At 33.2% G+C, this 17,747-nt stretch overlaps 1 protein-coding gene and 2 pseudogenes across 1 annotated transcript in view; 2 read left to right on the top strand and 1 right to left on the bottom strand.

The window, feature by feature from the left end:
- Positions 1–3,024, bottom strand: part of LOC128172651 (neurogenic locus notch homolog protein 1-like) — a 201,606-nt gene extending 198,582 nt beyond the window's left edge. Inside the window, exons 1-4 of the mRNA XM_052838426.1 lie at positions 2,666–3,024; positions 1,775–1,874; positions 1,209–1,382; positions 380–493 (exon numbers count right to left, since the gene is read on the bottom strand). Of these exons, the coding sequence (XP_052694386.1) occupies positions 380–493; positions 1,209–1,382; positions 1,775–1,874; positions 2,666–2,980 (703 nt within the window). The 5' untranslated portion in view covers positions 2,981–3,024. The remainder of the gene's footprint in view (positions 1–379; positions 494–1,208; positions 1,383–1,774; positions 1,875–2,665) is intronic.
- Positions 3,025–10,403: 7,379 nt separating this feature from the next.
- On the top strand, positions 10,404–12,073 carry LOC128172732 (uncharacterized; annotated as a pseudogene).
- Positions 12,074–16,508: 4,435 nt separating this feature from the next.
- LOC128172734 (uncharacterized) lies at positions 16,509–17,184 on the top strand (annotated as a pseudogene).
- Positions 17,185–17,747: the final 563 nt, after the last annotated feature.

Raw genomic sequence — 17,747 nt, 5'->3', positions numbered from 1 at the left:
TCGAACTAGTCTGTTAAGAAGCTGTTTGTACTTTGCATAATTCGTTATTTTTCTTGATGTTTATAATTTTGCTTTGCATAATTCGTTATTTTTCTTGATGTTTATAATTTTGCAAAAGAGTATCTTCAGCTTAATATTTTGCCAAAAAAGCCCCCTTCCCAACATAATAAATATAGATATCAACCGTAGATACACATGTACATGTACAAATTTCACAAGAAAATCTGTTTTATTTCCCCCCTAAAGATTTACTTAAGTGTCTTCTCAAACAAGAAGGATCATTTAAATGTACTAAATTTTGTTTACAATCTTGACATTAAAAACAATCATGTTTTCCTCATTAAAAATGTAAGGGGTAACACATTTCCTAGTTCTTTACCTTCATCACAAACTATCCCGGTCCATCCGGTGTCACATGTACAGTTGTATGAGCCGGGTGTGTTTGTGCACTTGGCTTCATTGTGGCAAGGGTCATTCTGGCACTCATCAATATCTTGCATGAAATATTTAAATGATTACAATGATCAAATAAACTGCTAATTTTCTTAATTGGAACGTAGATGTTTGCTACATGCGTTGTCAGGACAACCGGTGCCTCACTGTCGTTTTAGTATACCATAACATACTAGAGCCGGAGTATTGATTATTAGTCTTCATTAACGCAACTTGGTTATCCTGATAATATTTTGCATCTCACGTTTTAAAACTGATGGACAAGAAATGAAAATGGACGCGCTTGATTTTACCAAAAGGTGTACACCGTGTACACTTTTGTAAATCAAGTGCAAATGTGTAGCGTTTAGGTGTTCACCGGGTATACACTTTTCTACACCGAATCAGGGGCATGTGTTGTTGGGCGTAGCACTGAAACCAATATGGCGGACGAATGTTATGATTGAAACTTGGAAAATGATTTTAAGTAATGTAACGGATTAGACGTCGCATAAAAGTTGTCGTTTGTATGAAAGCCATTAAATTTGAAATGTGTATTTATTTTATTGCATTTATATTACAAAAAACCTATTAATTGTTGCACAACAGCAGATTCTTTGTTAAAACTGCACCCTTTTCCGTCATTTTCATTCTTAACTTCCCTACACCATGTACACTACACCATTGAAGTGGACTTGATTTACAATACAAAATGTTTACACCGGTGTATATCGGTGTACACCACGTGAATCTTAATCAAGCGCGCCCATATTCACCTGTACAGACAATGTCGTATTTCCACTCTCCGTTTGACTGACAGATCAGCCATCCTGAACCAGACTGGGAGTATCCGTCAAAACATGAGGCGTGTATCCTCCTGTGTATACCAATGGCGTCCTCACGTCGTGTTGTATTCAGATCTATTTCCTTTTGATCGGGTATTCCACAATCTTATAAATAAAGGCACATACACTAAAATTAATACCTAGGATAAGAGGCTAAATTTTACCTTTACAAAAAGGTATGACAATGTTTTCAATTTCTCTAGTCTATTATGATATTTTCTTCAACTGACAGTTAGATTAATAATTATTTAAATGTAACAATTTTAATTCCTGAAAGTATTATAGTATAATGTGTTAAATTTAAACATAATACTTGTCGACAAACGGGTTTTTAAAAGTTTTGTTTAGATGAGTTATTTTTATTTTAAAAAAGGATCTCTCTTTGATACTTGAGTTTTTGTCCAATATGCATAAGAAAAACCAATTATCTACATGTAACACATGTATATTATTAATGGTATCTATTTGCATTAAAGCAAAGTACCGGATGATTTTACCTGACAAAACACATTCAAAGAATTTATCCTCGGAATATTTCTTGTGTTTACATGTCTGGTTGATTCCACAGGTTGAGTTCGAACAAGCTCCAGCCAGCTCCTAAATGTTAAAGGTGAATCTTTATTATTAAATAAACCCCGTAAAATCACAGTAAAATTTTAATGATCAAACGTGCAATTTATTAAATATGAAATATGATAGTTATGGATGGACTAACTGAACGTGTATAATAATGTTAACATGTACTGATAGTTTGACTTGGTATATTAGTTAGTACGTTGACGTCATAGAGCGACGCGTTTGTTTTAACAACGCATGCTGCTATTATTACGCGGAACACAGCAAAATTTTAATATATTCTAATTAAGTCAGTGGTTTAGAAAATGGTTTTTTTAAGACAGGTTATTGCTAAAACAGAGCAGTCGAAGCCCAATACGATAAAATCACAATATTTGCGCCGAATTGGGCACTTTTTTATCGGCGATAACTCGGGAACTAGCCTAACACTCGCCGTATTTTTCACTTTTATTCCATTTGATAAAACAGAAATATAAACAGTTATCCTCCACTTTGTAATCATTAAAAAGGTAACTCGTCAATTAATAATTCTAACTTAACGTTACCTGCAGTACCGATCAGACCCAGCCTATTGAAAAATTAAAAGTACATTCCTGATTTTTAAATTAAATCACTATGCTCACTATATTTATTTTATCAAGAAAAAGTACATATCACAATAATTGTCTTAAAATTCAAATTACATAAAAATGATTCCTCAGTATTGTCGCAGACAATATAAATAGGAAATAGCCATTTAAAATTGTGCTGTATATATATTTTGTTTGGGATAGAGTATAGATATTAGTTAATATAGATTCTAAGACATTTACCTTAGGCCAATGCTCCTTTTCACTGTACACCCATCCAGCACTCTCCATGTACCTAGTCTCTGCTGTCGTCTTATTTTCGTAATTGATTTCACAGAAATTAGCCCCTTTGAAATAGTTGACAGATTTACACCGTGGTTTAACCAGACATTCTATCACACAGTCCAGGAAACTGAGTTCTGGGAAGGATTGAATCAGTTTCCTGTCCAGTCTGTGTCCTCGCTGAAGTCTAGAGAAGCCCGGTTGTAAGTTGCCAAAACACGGCACAAGGACGCCAATTAAAAACCACGGACATCGGAAGATTAGGAAAAGCAACATTGTACTGTAGAAAGATACAGTTTATTTCTACCTTGAACAGTGCGAATGCGCACTTCAGATTAATAAATTCTAATACCGTTTGAGTTTGTATTTTATATAGAGTTTGTATTTTAAAGTTTTGATTTATTGAATAATGTCATTCAATAAGCACTTAAATGTTAAAATGAATAATTAATCGGTAATCAAGAAATTTAGAAAAGATGGAATTTCGTCGCGCTTATCAATTGTAATCAATTTACCTTTGCTAAGGTTAAACATTAAATCTTGAGGAACAATTAATTGCCTCATATAATATTCTGCAGTTCATATGACATTTTATTCTCTCTCTCTCTCTCTCTCTCTCTCTCTCTCTGTCATTGTAACGGTGTGATTTATTATAAGGTACGAAATACTGTGTAAAGTATTTATTTTCATTTTTCTTTAAATACACGAAATATCGGCATAATTCTGTGTTATGGTTATTTTCAGTACTTTCTTTAACCAAAAGTATATTACATGCTCTTTATTTACTTAAGGCAAAAATACATTGTAAAATCGAGGTACAATATATTTTCTTAATTTGAAAGTAATTTTTTTTTTTAAATATGTATTTGCTTTTTGTGCAATTTAGCTTTCTATCAGTCAGGCATGTGTAAGTGGTGTTTCTTTAAATGAAAAGACCGAAAGCTAGAATATTTATATCATAATTGATCATACTTAATGCACAGGTCAACAATTAAAGATAATTTTTCACGTCTTTTATCAATCTCACATGTACTCATTGTTACATAAGTCAAATATTTTAAACCTTGAATATTACATAAATCGTATTTTTATTATTTTTTAAAGATTTTAATATTTATTTACAGGCATTATATTGTTCTATAGAAAAAAAAATCACGAAAACCTTTTTTTTTACCTTGAACAATTGAATTGTGCACTCAAGAACAATAATGTGAACCGTATTTGCTTGTCTTTTTTACTGGATCTTGTAATTCACATTTTGAATTTATTTCCTAATGGGTAATCAATATCCATTGGATTATTACAATGAATATTTGATAAGTAAATTATGTTATCAAAAAAATGGGAGAGATACATTTTCAATAATTTTAATCAATACACATTTGCTTGTGTAAAAGAAAGCCTCTTGAAGGACAATTAATAACCTATAATCGAATAATCTGAAAATATTTTCTCATTACATATCTATTTGTATCTCTTTATAAAGAAAATAACTTCATTATATATAGAACTTAGTAATGCAACATCATATTTGTTATAAGAAGTTCAACAAGTAAGCTACATGTTAAGGTATTAAACATCAGCTCCCTGATTTCTAGTGACTTGTGTGCGGCACTTCCTATATCACAGCTCAGGAAACTAAGGAAAAAAATATATATTTCATTACGAACATGTATCACACTTGCCCTCGTCAAAGTTGAGTAAAACCTGATATTTGAATATCATGAAAGCATTACATGTGAATGCGAAAAAGCAGTTGAATTTTTTAAATAACTACTCTTTGAAGTCCTCAGTTAATTATGATTTTGTATTGTAGAAACGTATCGTAACAGCGCACTTGGAAGCAAAGCATAGACAGATCGTACAAAGCCTAATTATAATTCATCAAAACGACAAATTAAGGAGGACTGGTGTGCAACAAATTAACCATTATATTTACCTTTTATTATCTTTTTAGAAATTACTTAGATAATTATGTCCCCATTTTATTTACATTTGCAATTGTTAGAGATTAAACGTCAATTTAATATCGTGCGCTGTTGTAGTTGACGTAAGGCGTGTTGCTATTTAATATAAGCTTGGTTTATTTATTGGAAAAGTATAAAGCACATATGTTAATTATTCATTACAACTTGTTTTTTCGACTCTCATCTGTAGCTCAAAACACGCTCGTTGCCTCACAACGACTTTAGCTCTACTTTTGTCAAAATTATCGTGATCAATTTATCTTATCGTAAATTTCCACGAAATATTAAATATTAAATGTGTTTTATCGATGTTTCGTTTTATATTAGATTTAAAAAGCTATAAATTTTTTACCAATTCGGTAGTTACACAAACAAAATCAATTTCTGACAAATTACTCAATCCAAACCTTATCAGGTTAAAATACGATGCGTCCTCTCATAATTTATCTGATAGTAGTAAGGAATACAGAGTCACTTGTATTGTAAAATTAGGGGGCAGTTTTGTTTAAGGGGGTTTTTCTTTTACTTTTTTCCCCAAAAGCTTACAGTTGTTTGTGATATACTGAATAAAGCTAGGAGGGAACTGATGAGCAATGTTGACTGCTGAATGAATACAAATTAGATACGTTACTTTTGGAACATAGTAAACGTCTCGCATTTATTATGCATAAACACTCAAATATAAAATTTTCACTGACAATTGATAATGAATAGTTTTGACAAGAAAATGAAATGTACGATTGAAAATCTTGAAATGGTTCCGATAACAATACCTTTCGATAATTATAATATTTCAATTACTGAACTTTCATTACTGAAATATCAATCAATGCAAATTTAGAACGATCGAAGTTACATCAAAGAAAAAATAAACAATCTGGTCCAATTAAAGTAAAAAAAACAACAACACATATGTCTTGCAATTAATGGCGCACTTAGCATTGCGCCAGATTTTGACTTAATAACCTTATTTTCTGACATTTTCTGTAGATTTACTTATCTTCATAAAATTATTCGGTCAGGTCATACTAGTATTGTCGCTTTAATAGGCTAAGTCAATCATTTAAAAACGTACGACCTCGTAATCCATAGTGTAAAACTGTAGTAGGATGTTACCAACATAGTCGATTATATAAACTATATATTTTAGTTTGGTGTAGCTGTAAACAAAATAAAATAAATTGGATATTGGCTAAAAACTTTCTAAAAAGCAAATAATATCAAAACTTTATCTATGATATCTTAACAGAAAAGAAATAATTAGAAAAATCGATATCAAATATTGAAAGAAGTTTTGTGTTATTATTTGTCAATGATAAACATGTAAGCTAGCACCAACGTTGTCTTCAAATTGTGTTGACTTGACACAATGAACTGCAAGTTACAGATGAGAGTTATATAACATAAAAAAGGTAGATGGAACATAGTAAACTAATAACCAGTAAGTTTCTGACATGTGATGTTTCAACATGTGCACGGTATGGAAAGTAAACCCTTTGCAGGGAATTAGCTCGGGGACGTCTAAAAAGCTGAAAAATAAAGAAAAATACGCGAATATTGAGAAGGGTTAAAATCTCAGAGAAATCACAATGGTGAAGAATGAACTAATTCTGACTAGTAATTTCCACAGAAAATAGTGATTGGCCTTACAAGGAGTGAAATAAAGGTATCTGTGCTGAATTGGAATAGAAAAAAAAAATAGCTACGGGGTTTTGAAAAATACCCCCTGACTACAGTGAATTGTGTAATAAAAACTGTCCCCTGCCACATTTACTTTAATGTAAAATTCTAAATAGAGGTCAATTGCAGAAAATAAACTGTGCAGAAAAATGTACGTGGGGCCTTTAGACTATACAACGTTCGATGACACAGTAGCTTAGTTAAAAGGAAATAGTATTCCTACCGTAAAAATATATAAAATGTATTATCAGGTATGCATAACTTAATCAAATTTTGGTGTTTTCATTCCAAACTTTACTCTTGTTCATACGGAACCCGTTTACAATTTTCAACATGTAACATACTGATGCTAAAAGGTGTTGAATACAAGTCATTTAGCTATCCTCGAAAATTTTTAATGACAGCTCTATCAATGAAAGCAAGTTTAGCTATCAATATAGTAAATAATATCTTTTTATCACTATCCTATTTGTTGTAATATTGTTGACAGTTCTGCCGAACATCGCAATAGGTAAACCTGCCAAACAGTCATCAACACAATCTGACTATAACGCCGCGTATGCAGTGGATGGCAACAGAGGAACAAATCATCTTGTACACAAGCGTACAGTTACAGGTGATGGCGACACCAATCCGTGGTGGAGGGTGGATCTGCAGGCTGTGTATTACGTCACATCTGTCAGAATACTCAACAGAGGAAGAGATCAATATGGAGGTACATTTAAGTGTAAAAAAGCATTTTAAAGTAAATCAAGAGAACACCGATGTTTAGATTTTGGTTTTTGTGTCCATACCTTTGATCAAATAAGTGAAATTAAAATGGTTAACCCCTCCCCCCCCCCCCCCAAAAAAAAATCATCGTTGATCTGTTTGGGTTTTTTGGTATTCTCTGCAAATAGGAGTTGTTTAATTAGTATTATTTTGCAATAATGTAACACGATAAAGAAATAAATGCGTGAACAATTACCGGATGACATACATGAATGGGACAATATATCAGCTCAATTTACAGTACAGTTTTTTATTACATGTTATACCGAATTCGATATTCCTTTGGCTCTGACCCCCTTTATTATATACTGTACTATTGAGTATGAGGAATACACCCAGCACACACGTTATATAAAATGTAAGGGGGTTCAGTCAGGAACAGAAAATTAGTTTTATAGCGGTGATTAGTATGTAATCGTTTTTGTCTTTAAAATGACCATACATATGTACTTTAACAAAGATTTCTATTTATTGTTATAATACTAATGATGCCTACAGGTTAAGTATTGCTGATGTTAATCTTCTTCCTTCTGAAATAGTATGACAGGTCTGTGCTTTTCTCACTTGGAATCATGAAAAACGTGTATCACATTGTTAAGATTTTAAAGCGATCTTTCATAGTCCAGCATAGAAATAAATGCATTTCTGAACATAGCAGTACATTTAGCTATATATAATTCAGTAACTGCATTTGACAGGTTTGTTACATGTACACGCAAACTCTTTAATTGTACTTAAAACACATAAGTATGTATCTACAATGATAACATAATTAGGCCCTGCCTAAGACAGCAAATGTCGTTAGGATGTCATTAGTCTACCTGGTGATTATATAACGACAAATAAAACAAAATATCTTTATTATGCATTAAATATAACATAACTTTTTCATTAAAAAAAACACTACATTGGTCCCTCCTTACAAACTGTGGACTTCCAATGTCCATCAAACAAAAATGAGACTATTAAAGGAAAGAAAATAAAATGTACACAACCCTGTTTCAAATTATAAAAAAAAATATGACATACTAATTAGTGACTAGAACGTTGTAAACAAATTCATACCGGTACATGCAAAAGAACCAATGATTATAAAAATTAAAAAAAAAAACCTGTATACGCCGATTCACAGCACCATGATATTTAGCAGTCACAAAGTATAGTCTCTGATCTCTCGGCAGCATTTCCTTCCCAGTTCATCAGTCAAGTCCATCTGTATCACTGAATCGCTTATGTTACTATCTAGCGTATTCGATTAATTCACTTTGCAAGTAGGTAAAGAAGTTCGCCCAGTCTATTTAATGGGGTTTGATGAATCTTGAAGTCGAAATTTGATGGTTTCGTTTCACTGTTCAAATGCCAGTTGGTGTAATTCTTCTTGTGTTATAAGATTTATTGTTATCGTTTCAACCACGTCTGAGACGTCTGTCGCTGAACCAGGCTCCTAGCGCTGCAAATCTTCAGTTGGATCATGGTCCACGGCCTCGTCCTCCTCGATCATTTCTGCTTCCAACAGCCGCCTCTCCATATTATCACTGGAATCCTCCGAGACTTTTCCATTTACTTTCTCTTCACCAAAAATCCCCTCAAATACGGTATCATGCCAGGTTCCATCCAGGATATCAAAATCCAATGTTTCCTGCTCATCTTCTGTAACATCAACTTGGACAATGTCTTCCATTCTTCCTTCTTTTTCTGATACTAGCGGACATTGATATTCACCATGTCCATCATTCTTTTCTTTTGGTATGCCCTAACTTTAGCATTGTTGTTCCAACTTCCTCTGAGTTTTATAATCGAAGTTTTGGCCAATTTCTTTGCATCGTCGTGTTTCTTCTCGTGAAATCTTTTGAGATGTGACACTAGATATTCTAACCTAAATGTATATATTCCACAGTTTTCCAAATGGCACTTTCTGACTTTCACGATGTTCTTGTGTCTTTGATTTTCATGTCGTTTCAGGTTCTTCACGCTCGCCAAGATTTTTGCGCAATGTCTACATATTACTGACACCTAATCGTCCATCTCTAACTTCTCCATGTAATCTTTCAGTTTTTCTGGTTTTTATTGATCCTTCCAAATCTCTTTCAATAATGATTGCAGATTTTGTACCCGATCTCAATTCGGCATCCGTACCCGATCGTAATTCGGCGTCCTTACGCGATCGTAATTCGGCGCCCGACTCCGATTCTGTGTCTGACGTAGATCCTGGTTCAGTATCTTCACGTTCTTCTCTATCTTGATTGTCAGTATTTTTTTAAAAAACTCTAAATTTGGTAGTTCTGTAAGCAATTTTTCCCTTTGTATAATCAAATTATCTCCGTGGACAACAACTCCAGGTTAGCTATTATGCTCGATTTTGTAGAGTACCTCACTAATCTTCTTGTTATTACCCAAGGGCCATTCCAATTCCTACATATTTTCTGTTTTCTCCCTGGCGTATCTATTTTCTGGTTTCTCCAAACTAATTGACCTATTTCATTGTTGATTAATTGTAATATGTCGAATTATGTTGTGTACCTGTTACCATACTAGTATTTGTTTCATGTGTAGTGTGCATGTGTTGTTCTAGATAAATCTTTGTTACGCAGTTAACGCCGTGTCCTGTTGTGTATGCTATATAACTAATTCTGGCACGTATCAACATGGTGTCAGCGGTGAAAACTCATCTATAGACTCTCGAACACTGGTATATATATATATATGATTTCTAATGCACAAGTTTGTATTTTCTCTAAAATTCTGCCAAAATCAACACTCTACACGTGCGACTATCGTGAAAGTATGGCGCCCCCCTGAGGAGAATGCTGAAGCGCCAGTAATTGTGCTTTGAAAAATCGAAACTTACGTTTACCGTCTGAATTAAACATTCTCTCTGTTAATGTATCGGAAAACTATAAGACATGGAAGCGTCAGATTGAAATATACCTCATAGCAAGCGACACAGCGAAATTTCCCGAGGAATTCAAACTGCAACAATTATCGACTGGTGGTGAGCGACTTCTGAAAATTTATGATCACTTTAAATGGGCACATGGCAAAGATAGGAACCACCCTCAAGATGTTTTTAGAAAGATTGAACAATATTGTAATCCTCGTAAAAACGAAGTGGCTGAATCACATAAATTTTGGAGAAATCACTTATGATCTACATTAAATCTAAACAGTAAAATATGTTAAAGTGTATTTTGTTCTGTGCAGGGAGGTTGGTTTTAGAAATATGAGGAGAGACCATTCATAAAAGTATGAATTTAAAGGCATAGCTTCTTGTTGCATTTTAGATGTTGATATGCAATGTTTCTTTAATCAGATTAAAGGCTTACAATCAGAGAAAAACTGGTCAAGATGATGTTCAGGTACAATTGATGAAAGAGCTGACTTCATTCGAAGCACACCTTTCAATGACTCAGGAAGTTGTTTAGATACGAGGAAAGGTTTGTAAATGATAATTATCTCCATTAGAAAATGCACTTAAAAATAATATTTTCGTATTTTGTCTATCCCGATAAAAATAGAATATAAATACCAAAACGATGCCTACGTACAGCGATGACATCAACCATGTTTGTTGCAATTCTTTTGGCCACTCAGTGTAGAACAATAAGTCAATGATTTAAGTCCTCGAGTTTCTATTTTAGGTTGGAAGATGTGTTCCAGTTATTTTACCTCTGGAAACGCGCCAGGCTTTAAGTTTTATTGCAAGCAAGATAGTCCAAAAGGCATGTTCCATTCCAGTTGAATCTCCATACCTTTTTGGTAGCAAAAGTAAATGCAGAGTTTGTATGTTTATAAATCAGTTATACATAAAATGGGGGATTCAGATAATTCATAGCTTGACTGCCTGTGAACAGTAAATTATGCTATCCTCTCCACTGAATTCAATAATTCGTGAAATAATCCTTTACCTTATTAGAATAAATTAATTGCAGCAAATTTTCTGCAATTTAATTCAAAACTGCATGTTTTGCAGTTATTTAATAGGAGTAGCAAACTATTAGCTGCCAAAAGATTTCCAGAAACTTTTTATTTTTGCAGTTTTCTGTCGGTACTGGTAAATATCTATTCAACAAATTTTAAGTTGCCATAAGACGACCAAAAACAGTTCTTATCCTTTTCATACAATAGCAGAAACAAACATAGCCAAAGGTTTGCCAGATATTGTTCTTGACAATTTCATGCTGGCTGGACAGCATTAAATTGAAAGATTTAAATATTATAAATAGGTTACCAGTTATACAATTTTTGGCAATAAGCTAAAAAATAATCTTAAATGGCTAGATGTATTTTATTTCTCCATTGATTTTTTATTGCAGCTGGAGGTGTATTTAGGGGGTATGATGCCATATCAATTGTTGCTCAAGAGGCTGGGCTGTCAAGTCCAAGCCTTATTCGTACAAGTAATATGAGGAAATATATGGCCACCATGGTTCAGGTAAAAATCAATCTCCTTTCCATACTCTTTAATCTGTGGTTGGTTGGACAAATTGTTGTTTTATAAATGGTCAAATATATTGAAAACAGTTCACTTTCTCACTGGTAAACCATAATTATATTTCTTTGTTGCTTATGTCAAGATGCATCAAGTGCTCAGTTTGGCAAGTGCGCTTTGGATCATCCCACACCCCTCAATCATATATTTTCTTTTTTCTCATGCCATTGCAAGGGTAGATTTGCAATGCACGCTAGTAAACAGTATTACCATGTTATGTTTTACACTACAAGTACATACTTTTATGAACAGGCTCTTGATACCAGTGAAGCTGAGAGGAGTTGGATCATACAACACCTTGGGCATAATATGGATGTGCATTTACACCATTACAGACAAACATCTGATGTACTAGAAAGAACAGAAGTAGCAAAGATTTTGTTGATTCAAGATTTTGGAATAGTGCCCCATTATGTGGGAAGAAAACTTTCCGATATTCAGTTGGATGGTAAGTTATTTTGATTTTGATTTTGATGTCAAAGCATGCACCAGACAGAACGCGTCAGATGTAATTATAGCTACAAATTGGAAAGTCATTTATAGACTTCATTAGACAATACACAAATTTTTAAGGGTGTTTTGATTAGTTCTTTTGCAAAGCAAGTCCAATCCTACCTTCACACACTTTGACTTGGTGTTAATTCCTAAACGAAATAGATTTCATTTGGCTGCATACTTTTCTGCACCTCATTTTAGCTAGCATTATTAATTTGCATTTTCAAAGATTTTGAAATTTAGAGAAATACAAAATTTAGTTAATTTCAGCTGTTACTACCTGTTTACAAACAATATTTTTATGATGATCCAAATGAATATAAGACACTATTTGATCAAACTGGGATGTACTGTATCATTCTTGTGAAACGGAATGTTACGTCGATTTACGTACAAGATTTACACTTGCACAAATCTTGAATTTTCAAAACATTTTCAGATATCATTTCAACTGGTGAAAGTACATCTGATGTGGGTTCTCAAGAAAAGCCAGCATTTGAACAGCAGCAAGATGATGACAGCGTTATTTCAGAGTACAATGGGAATCCCATGAATAGTGATGATGAATATGGATGTAAGTTTAGATAAACTATATACATGTATACGATTCATTATACTCAGCATAGATATCATTATATGGATCATGGTATACAAGTAATAATAAATGTGTGCTCAGGAAATTAAAACAAAGGAGAAATCACTTATGATGTATGGAAATACGAAGTAAAAATGCTGATGAGGATTCTGGTTATACTAGAGAACAGAGAGACTTTGCTATTAGAAGATCCTTAACTGGACCTGCAATAAGGATGATAATGTATCAGGGATTAGATAAGTCACTATTGGAGATACTGGCTCCGGGATCATGAAACTGTCCTAACTTTTAGTGCGAATTTTGTCTTAGATCTAAGATTAAGACTTAGTTAGGATTGCTTACTTAAGTGGATCGTAAAACAATCTAAGATAAAACTTAGATAAGATTTGTCTTAGGTTAGACCTCATAGCAAGTCCCGCGATTTTTCGACCGAATTGTTAAAAGTGGAACTCTTCTTCGTTCGAAGATTCCTATCGTCTGCATCGTAAACATTATAATAATCATGAACATGGATAGCATTAGCGATAATGATAAAGCAAAACGAAAACGGAAGATGAACTGGGACCCAAAGGAGGAGGTAGTTTTAGTGGAGGAGGTGTCCAAGCGGGAACATTTGTTGTTCGGGAAGCTGGACGGGCCAGGAAGAACCACAACCGAGAAGGCAAACAATTTATTGAATATGTAAGATTTTTTTCCTTCTCATCATGGCTATCGCAATATGTTGGATAATCACAAACTAATAAGATGCTTCAAGCAAATATTAGTATAGTTTTAACTGGATAACATGACAGTTATACAGACGTCTTTACACACTTTCACAAAGGGAAATAACTTCAAAAGCAAGTCAACAAATGGAAAAGCCTAGACTATAGATAGAAATACATATATCGCTTTTTTACATGACCAAACTCAAAAAAATTTACAACTCGTCAATTTTCATGCCATTCATATAAAGATATATGCATAAGTATATAGTTGTAACACTTCAATCAGAAGATTTGCAACCCCAAACGATATTTTTTCAAGGATTTTAAAATCAAGATTTATAAAGTAAACTTTTCTTTACAACAGACTTTGCCATAATTTTTAATTCAGATATTATAGTTTCTCATCATTGTGTTAAATCATTTAAGATTTGTTTGTAATTTGACATGTATATTTTTTATACATACATAAAGACTGTAAATTAATTGATGAAACCGAATGTGAATAAAGAATGGATAAATTAGGGCCCCTTATTTTGGGATATGGATTGATATGATTTGCATAAATATATTTTCTTCATAAAATTGCAGTAAAATATGGTGTATAATTTTTAGATCGATTAATTGCTCTTTTTTCTTAGAGGAAATGTCAATTCTCAAAGAACTATTCCAGAAAGTAAAAAAAGTACAGAACATCAAGCAGAAAGATAAAATACTAGTATATCTTGCTAAATTTGATTGAAAGTTTTATTTAAATTATTTATACAGTATATAGCTTACAAAAAATAATGATTAAGTTATAACAAATAATCAAAACATAACTTAGGTAGGTTTATTTTATATTGTTTTAAAAAACTAAATTGCATCAACTTTGATGAACTTAATTGCAGCAAATGAAAAAAAGAAGCGCCACCTTGCATCCAAGAAGCCCTACTCTCCCAACAACTTTTGTTGGATAACTTGAAGGCAGATCAAGTTTATGCTCTTCCATGTGGAATAGACACTGCAAGTGGTAATATATAATTGATTATACATGCATCAGATTCATAACTATGTTTAATTTGTTTATACGCCAATAAAGAATCCTTAGGATTCCTTTGTTTCTTTTGTTAAATGAAAACAGTCACATTCAAGCCATTCAGATAACAACTTAAACCGTTCATTTTTGTATTTTTCTTTCAAAATGTTTTGTTTTATAATTTCTGCTCTTCTAATCGAAAACATATCAGCGGTATGTGATTTTTGTCAGCCTAGTGCCTTAGGTTCGCTTTGCAGTGGTGAAATTGTCCGACACAGACTAAGTTGTAACTGTACAGTGTTATAAGAAACAAATCATTTCCAGTGAACCCATCGGACAGTTATTAATTCAGGGTTCATGTGCTTCCATTGAAAATTATGTACATTTTTGTTTGGAGAATAACATTCGGGAAATTGTGATGCTGGATACAGGTTCACCCGGGGGGGGGGGGGGGTCCAAATGATAATTGTGTTTGCCAGGGGGATGGGGGGCGAGGCATATTTGCAATAAATTTACTATGTGATTTTAATAATTTTTCAATTTCCATTTCTTTTTACGGGGTGGGGATTGCCTCATATAAATCCATCCTCTCTATCTATCTTTTCTATCTTTCTCTAAACATTAGAAGTACTGTCTTGTGGGAAAACTCCGCCTCCTGTCAGTTTTACATACTTTAAACCAATCGCTACCTTGTTAAATAACACTGATGACAAAGGAATGTATGCGTGATTCGTGATCTCACATTTCATTACGCGACCGCAATGTCTTGTAAAATCATCAACAGCGAACCAATATGTCCACCAGGTACATAATTGTTGTATTATTTGCAAGTGTTCAATACAATAATATAATAACGTTATTTTTATTGAAATATGTATGACTTTTTGATATTTTTTTTTCAGAAGTAACACCAACCGTTATGATGCATGGGGAAACGAATGAATGTAAGTCATTGATTGTTCAGTTAGTGTTGTGTTGTCCTGATTCCTTTTTTTCCTTATCATGTTTGTTTCCTTGTTGTTTTTATTGTTACTTTGGGATTTTGTTTCTGTTTATTTCTACTACTTACTGTGGTTTCATTAATATTCAAGGGTATCAATTTTCGTGGATAAAATGCAAATCACAGCTTCAAGGATACGTAAATTCGTGGCCAATGACCCTATCAATACAAAACATTAGTAAAAATTGCAGTTTAATGAATATTTAATTTCAGAGATAAACTAAAGAACGAAATCAATGAAAATTGGTATTCAACGAATATTGATGAAACCACAGTTTATATACTGTGGACACGAGTCCGCACCGTTCAACCTCGACGGGAGCAACGTTCGTCATTAAACTGACAACACAATTTACATCCACCCAATAACTACCACTCCGTTACATACCTACTACTACGTTACATACTCAAGCATCCATCCCTAGCAATACACAGTCACCAATCTTTTCTCAGTTGTGAACATTCTCCCACTCCCGTTACTACAAGGTCTACTGTACACGCATCCACCCCCCTCATAACTCAGGCTAGAACACACGTAACTATCCCCTCACTACTAAGGATAGGACTCACGTAATCACATCCCTCATCACTCAGCTAAGAACACCCACAACAACTCCCCTTGACATAGCATGATAGGTTACCCACAACCAAAAAATTAATATCAACTCTTCCTACCTGCAATTATACCTTCAAGAAGGACTTTTGCTTGATCAAATTCATAGAGTCATTCGCTTCAAACAAAATGCATGGCTCAAACCCTACATTGAATACAACACCAACAAAAGACGACAACCCAAGAGCGATTTCGAAGTGAAATTGTACAAAGACTACAACAACATAGTGTTCGGGTAAATAAATGTTAAATACAAAAACAATTTCGTTCAAAGTAATTAATCATACTTTTTATAATTTTTATTTTCTCATTTCTTTTTAGGAAAACAATGGAGAATATACGAAATATTGGCGAATAGCCAAAAGGGCTTACAAAAAATGGTAGCCAAACCAAGTTTTGAAAAGTTTACAATTTTTAACAAACACTTGGTTGGAATGTTAAATTGCTACTCAACAAACCAATCTACACGGGAATGACTGTTTTAGACCTCTCCAAACTATTCATGTATCAATGTTATTTATGGATATGTCAAGAAATAGTATGGTGGCAGGGCAACTTTGCTGATGACTGACACCGATACCTTGTTTTACAAGTTTCAAACGGAAGATTTGTATCAAGACATGGTTCGAATTAAAGAGTTATTTGATACATCCAACTACCCAAAGAACCATTTCATTTATAGCGAGACACACAAGACAGTAGTTGGGAAGATGAAAGACGAAACCGGAGGTATGTATGTATTAAATTTAACTAATGCGGAAAGTTGATTGTTTCTGCGTACTTTAAACGATTGAACTAATGCTGTTGTAACTATATTTGCAGGGTATCCGGTTAAAGAATTTGAGGGATTGAGAGCTAAAATGTATTCGTTTTTGATTTACGACGAAAAGAAAACGCAGGTAAAAAAGGCAAAGGGAATTACCAAAGCTATCGTCGCCAAGGAATTAACCCATCTCTATTACAAGAGCTGCCTTTTTTAACAACAACGATGTCGAGATAAGATGCAGAACATCCGTAGTGACAATCATATCTTATATTTGAAATCCATTAATAAGATATCATTGGCACCTTTCGATGATAAGTGATGGTGGTTAGCTCCATTTGGAGTTGACAGCTACTCCTACGGACATTATAAAATTGACAAATGATGAGCAAACCCAATGTCTCGTTAGATTCTACTTTTTATTGTAAACGAAGGAAACTGTGTAGTTATTTTAATATATTTGAATAATATGTATATATTCATATATGAATGAAGGACTCTTAGTTTCATAAACTTAATAATCATATGCATTCTGTCAAATTCATAAAATTTTTCTAATAACGTAATCAAGTTTTTTTAAGTCATTCATTTTTTAAAAACCATTAACGTTACGTTGCTTACTTAATAAAATATTGAACGAAGATTTTATTGATTTTCACAAAGGGGTTAAACGCTGATGGTATTTTTCTCATTTCAAAAATTCAAGTAATATAACAAAATTGACATTAACATAAAACACTTTGAAGTATACCCAAAAATGTCTATACACTGAGACAATGTGTTGTTGTTATACTTTTTATATAATTGCGCATGCTTTCACATTGCTCTTTTAATTTCATAAACTCGTTAAAATGATAGTCTGATTTGTTGAAAAGGTCGTTTGCGTGAAAAAGAATATTTTTCTTCTATATTTTGTGATTCTTTCAATGACATTTTTACTTTCCCACA

This window comes from Crassostrea angulata, chromosome 2 (genome assembly GCF_025612915.1).
Source record: "Crassostrea angulata isolate pt1a10 chromosome 2, ASM2561291v2, whole genome shotgun sequence".
NCBI classification, from domain to species: domain Eukaryota; kingdom Metazoa; phylum Mollusca; class Bivalvia; order Ostreida; family Ostreidae; genus Magallana; species Magallana angulata.
This window is presented reverse-complemented; position numbering and strand designations above follow the sequence as displayed.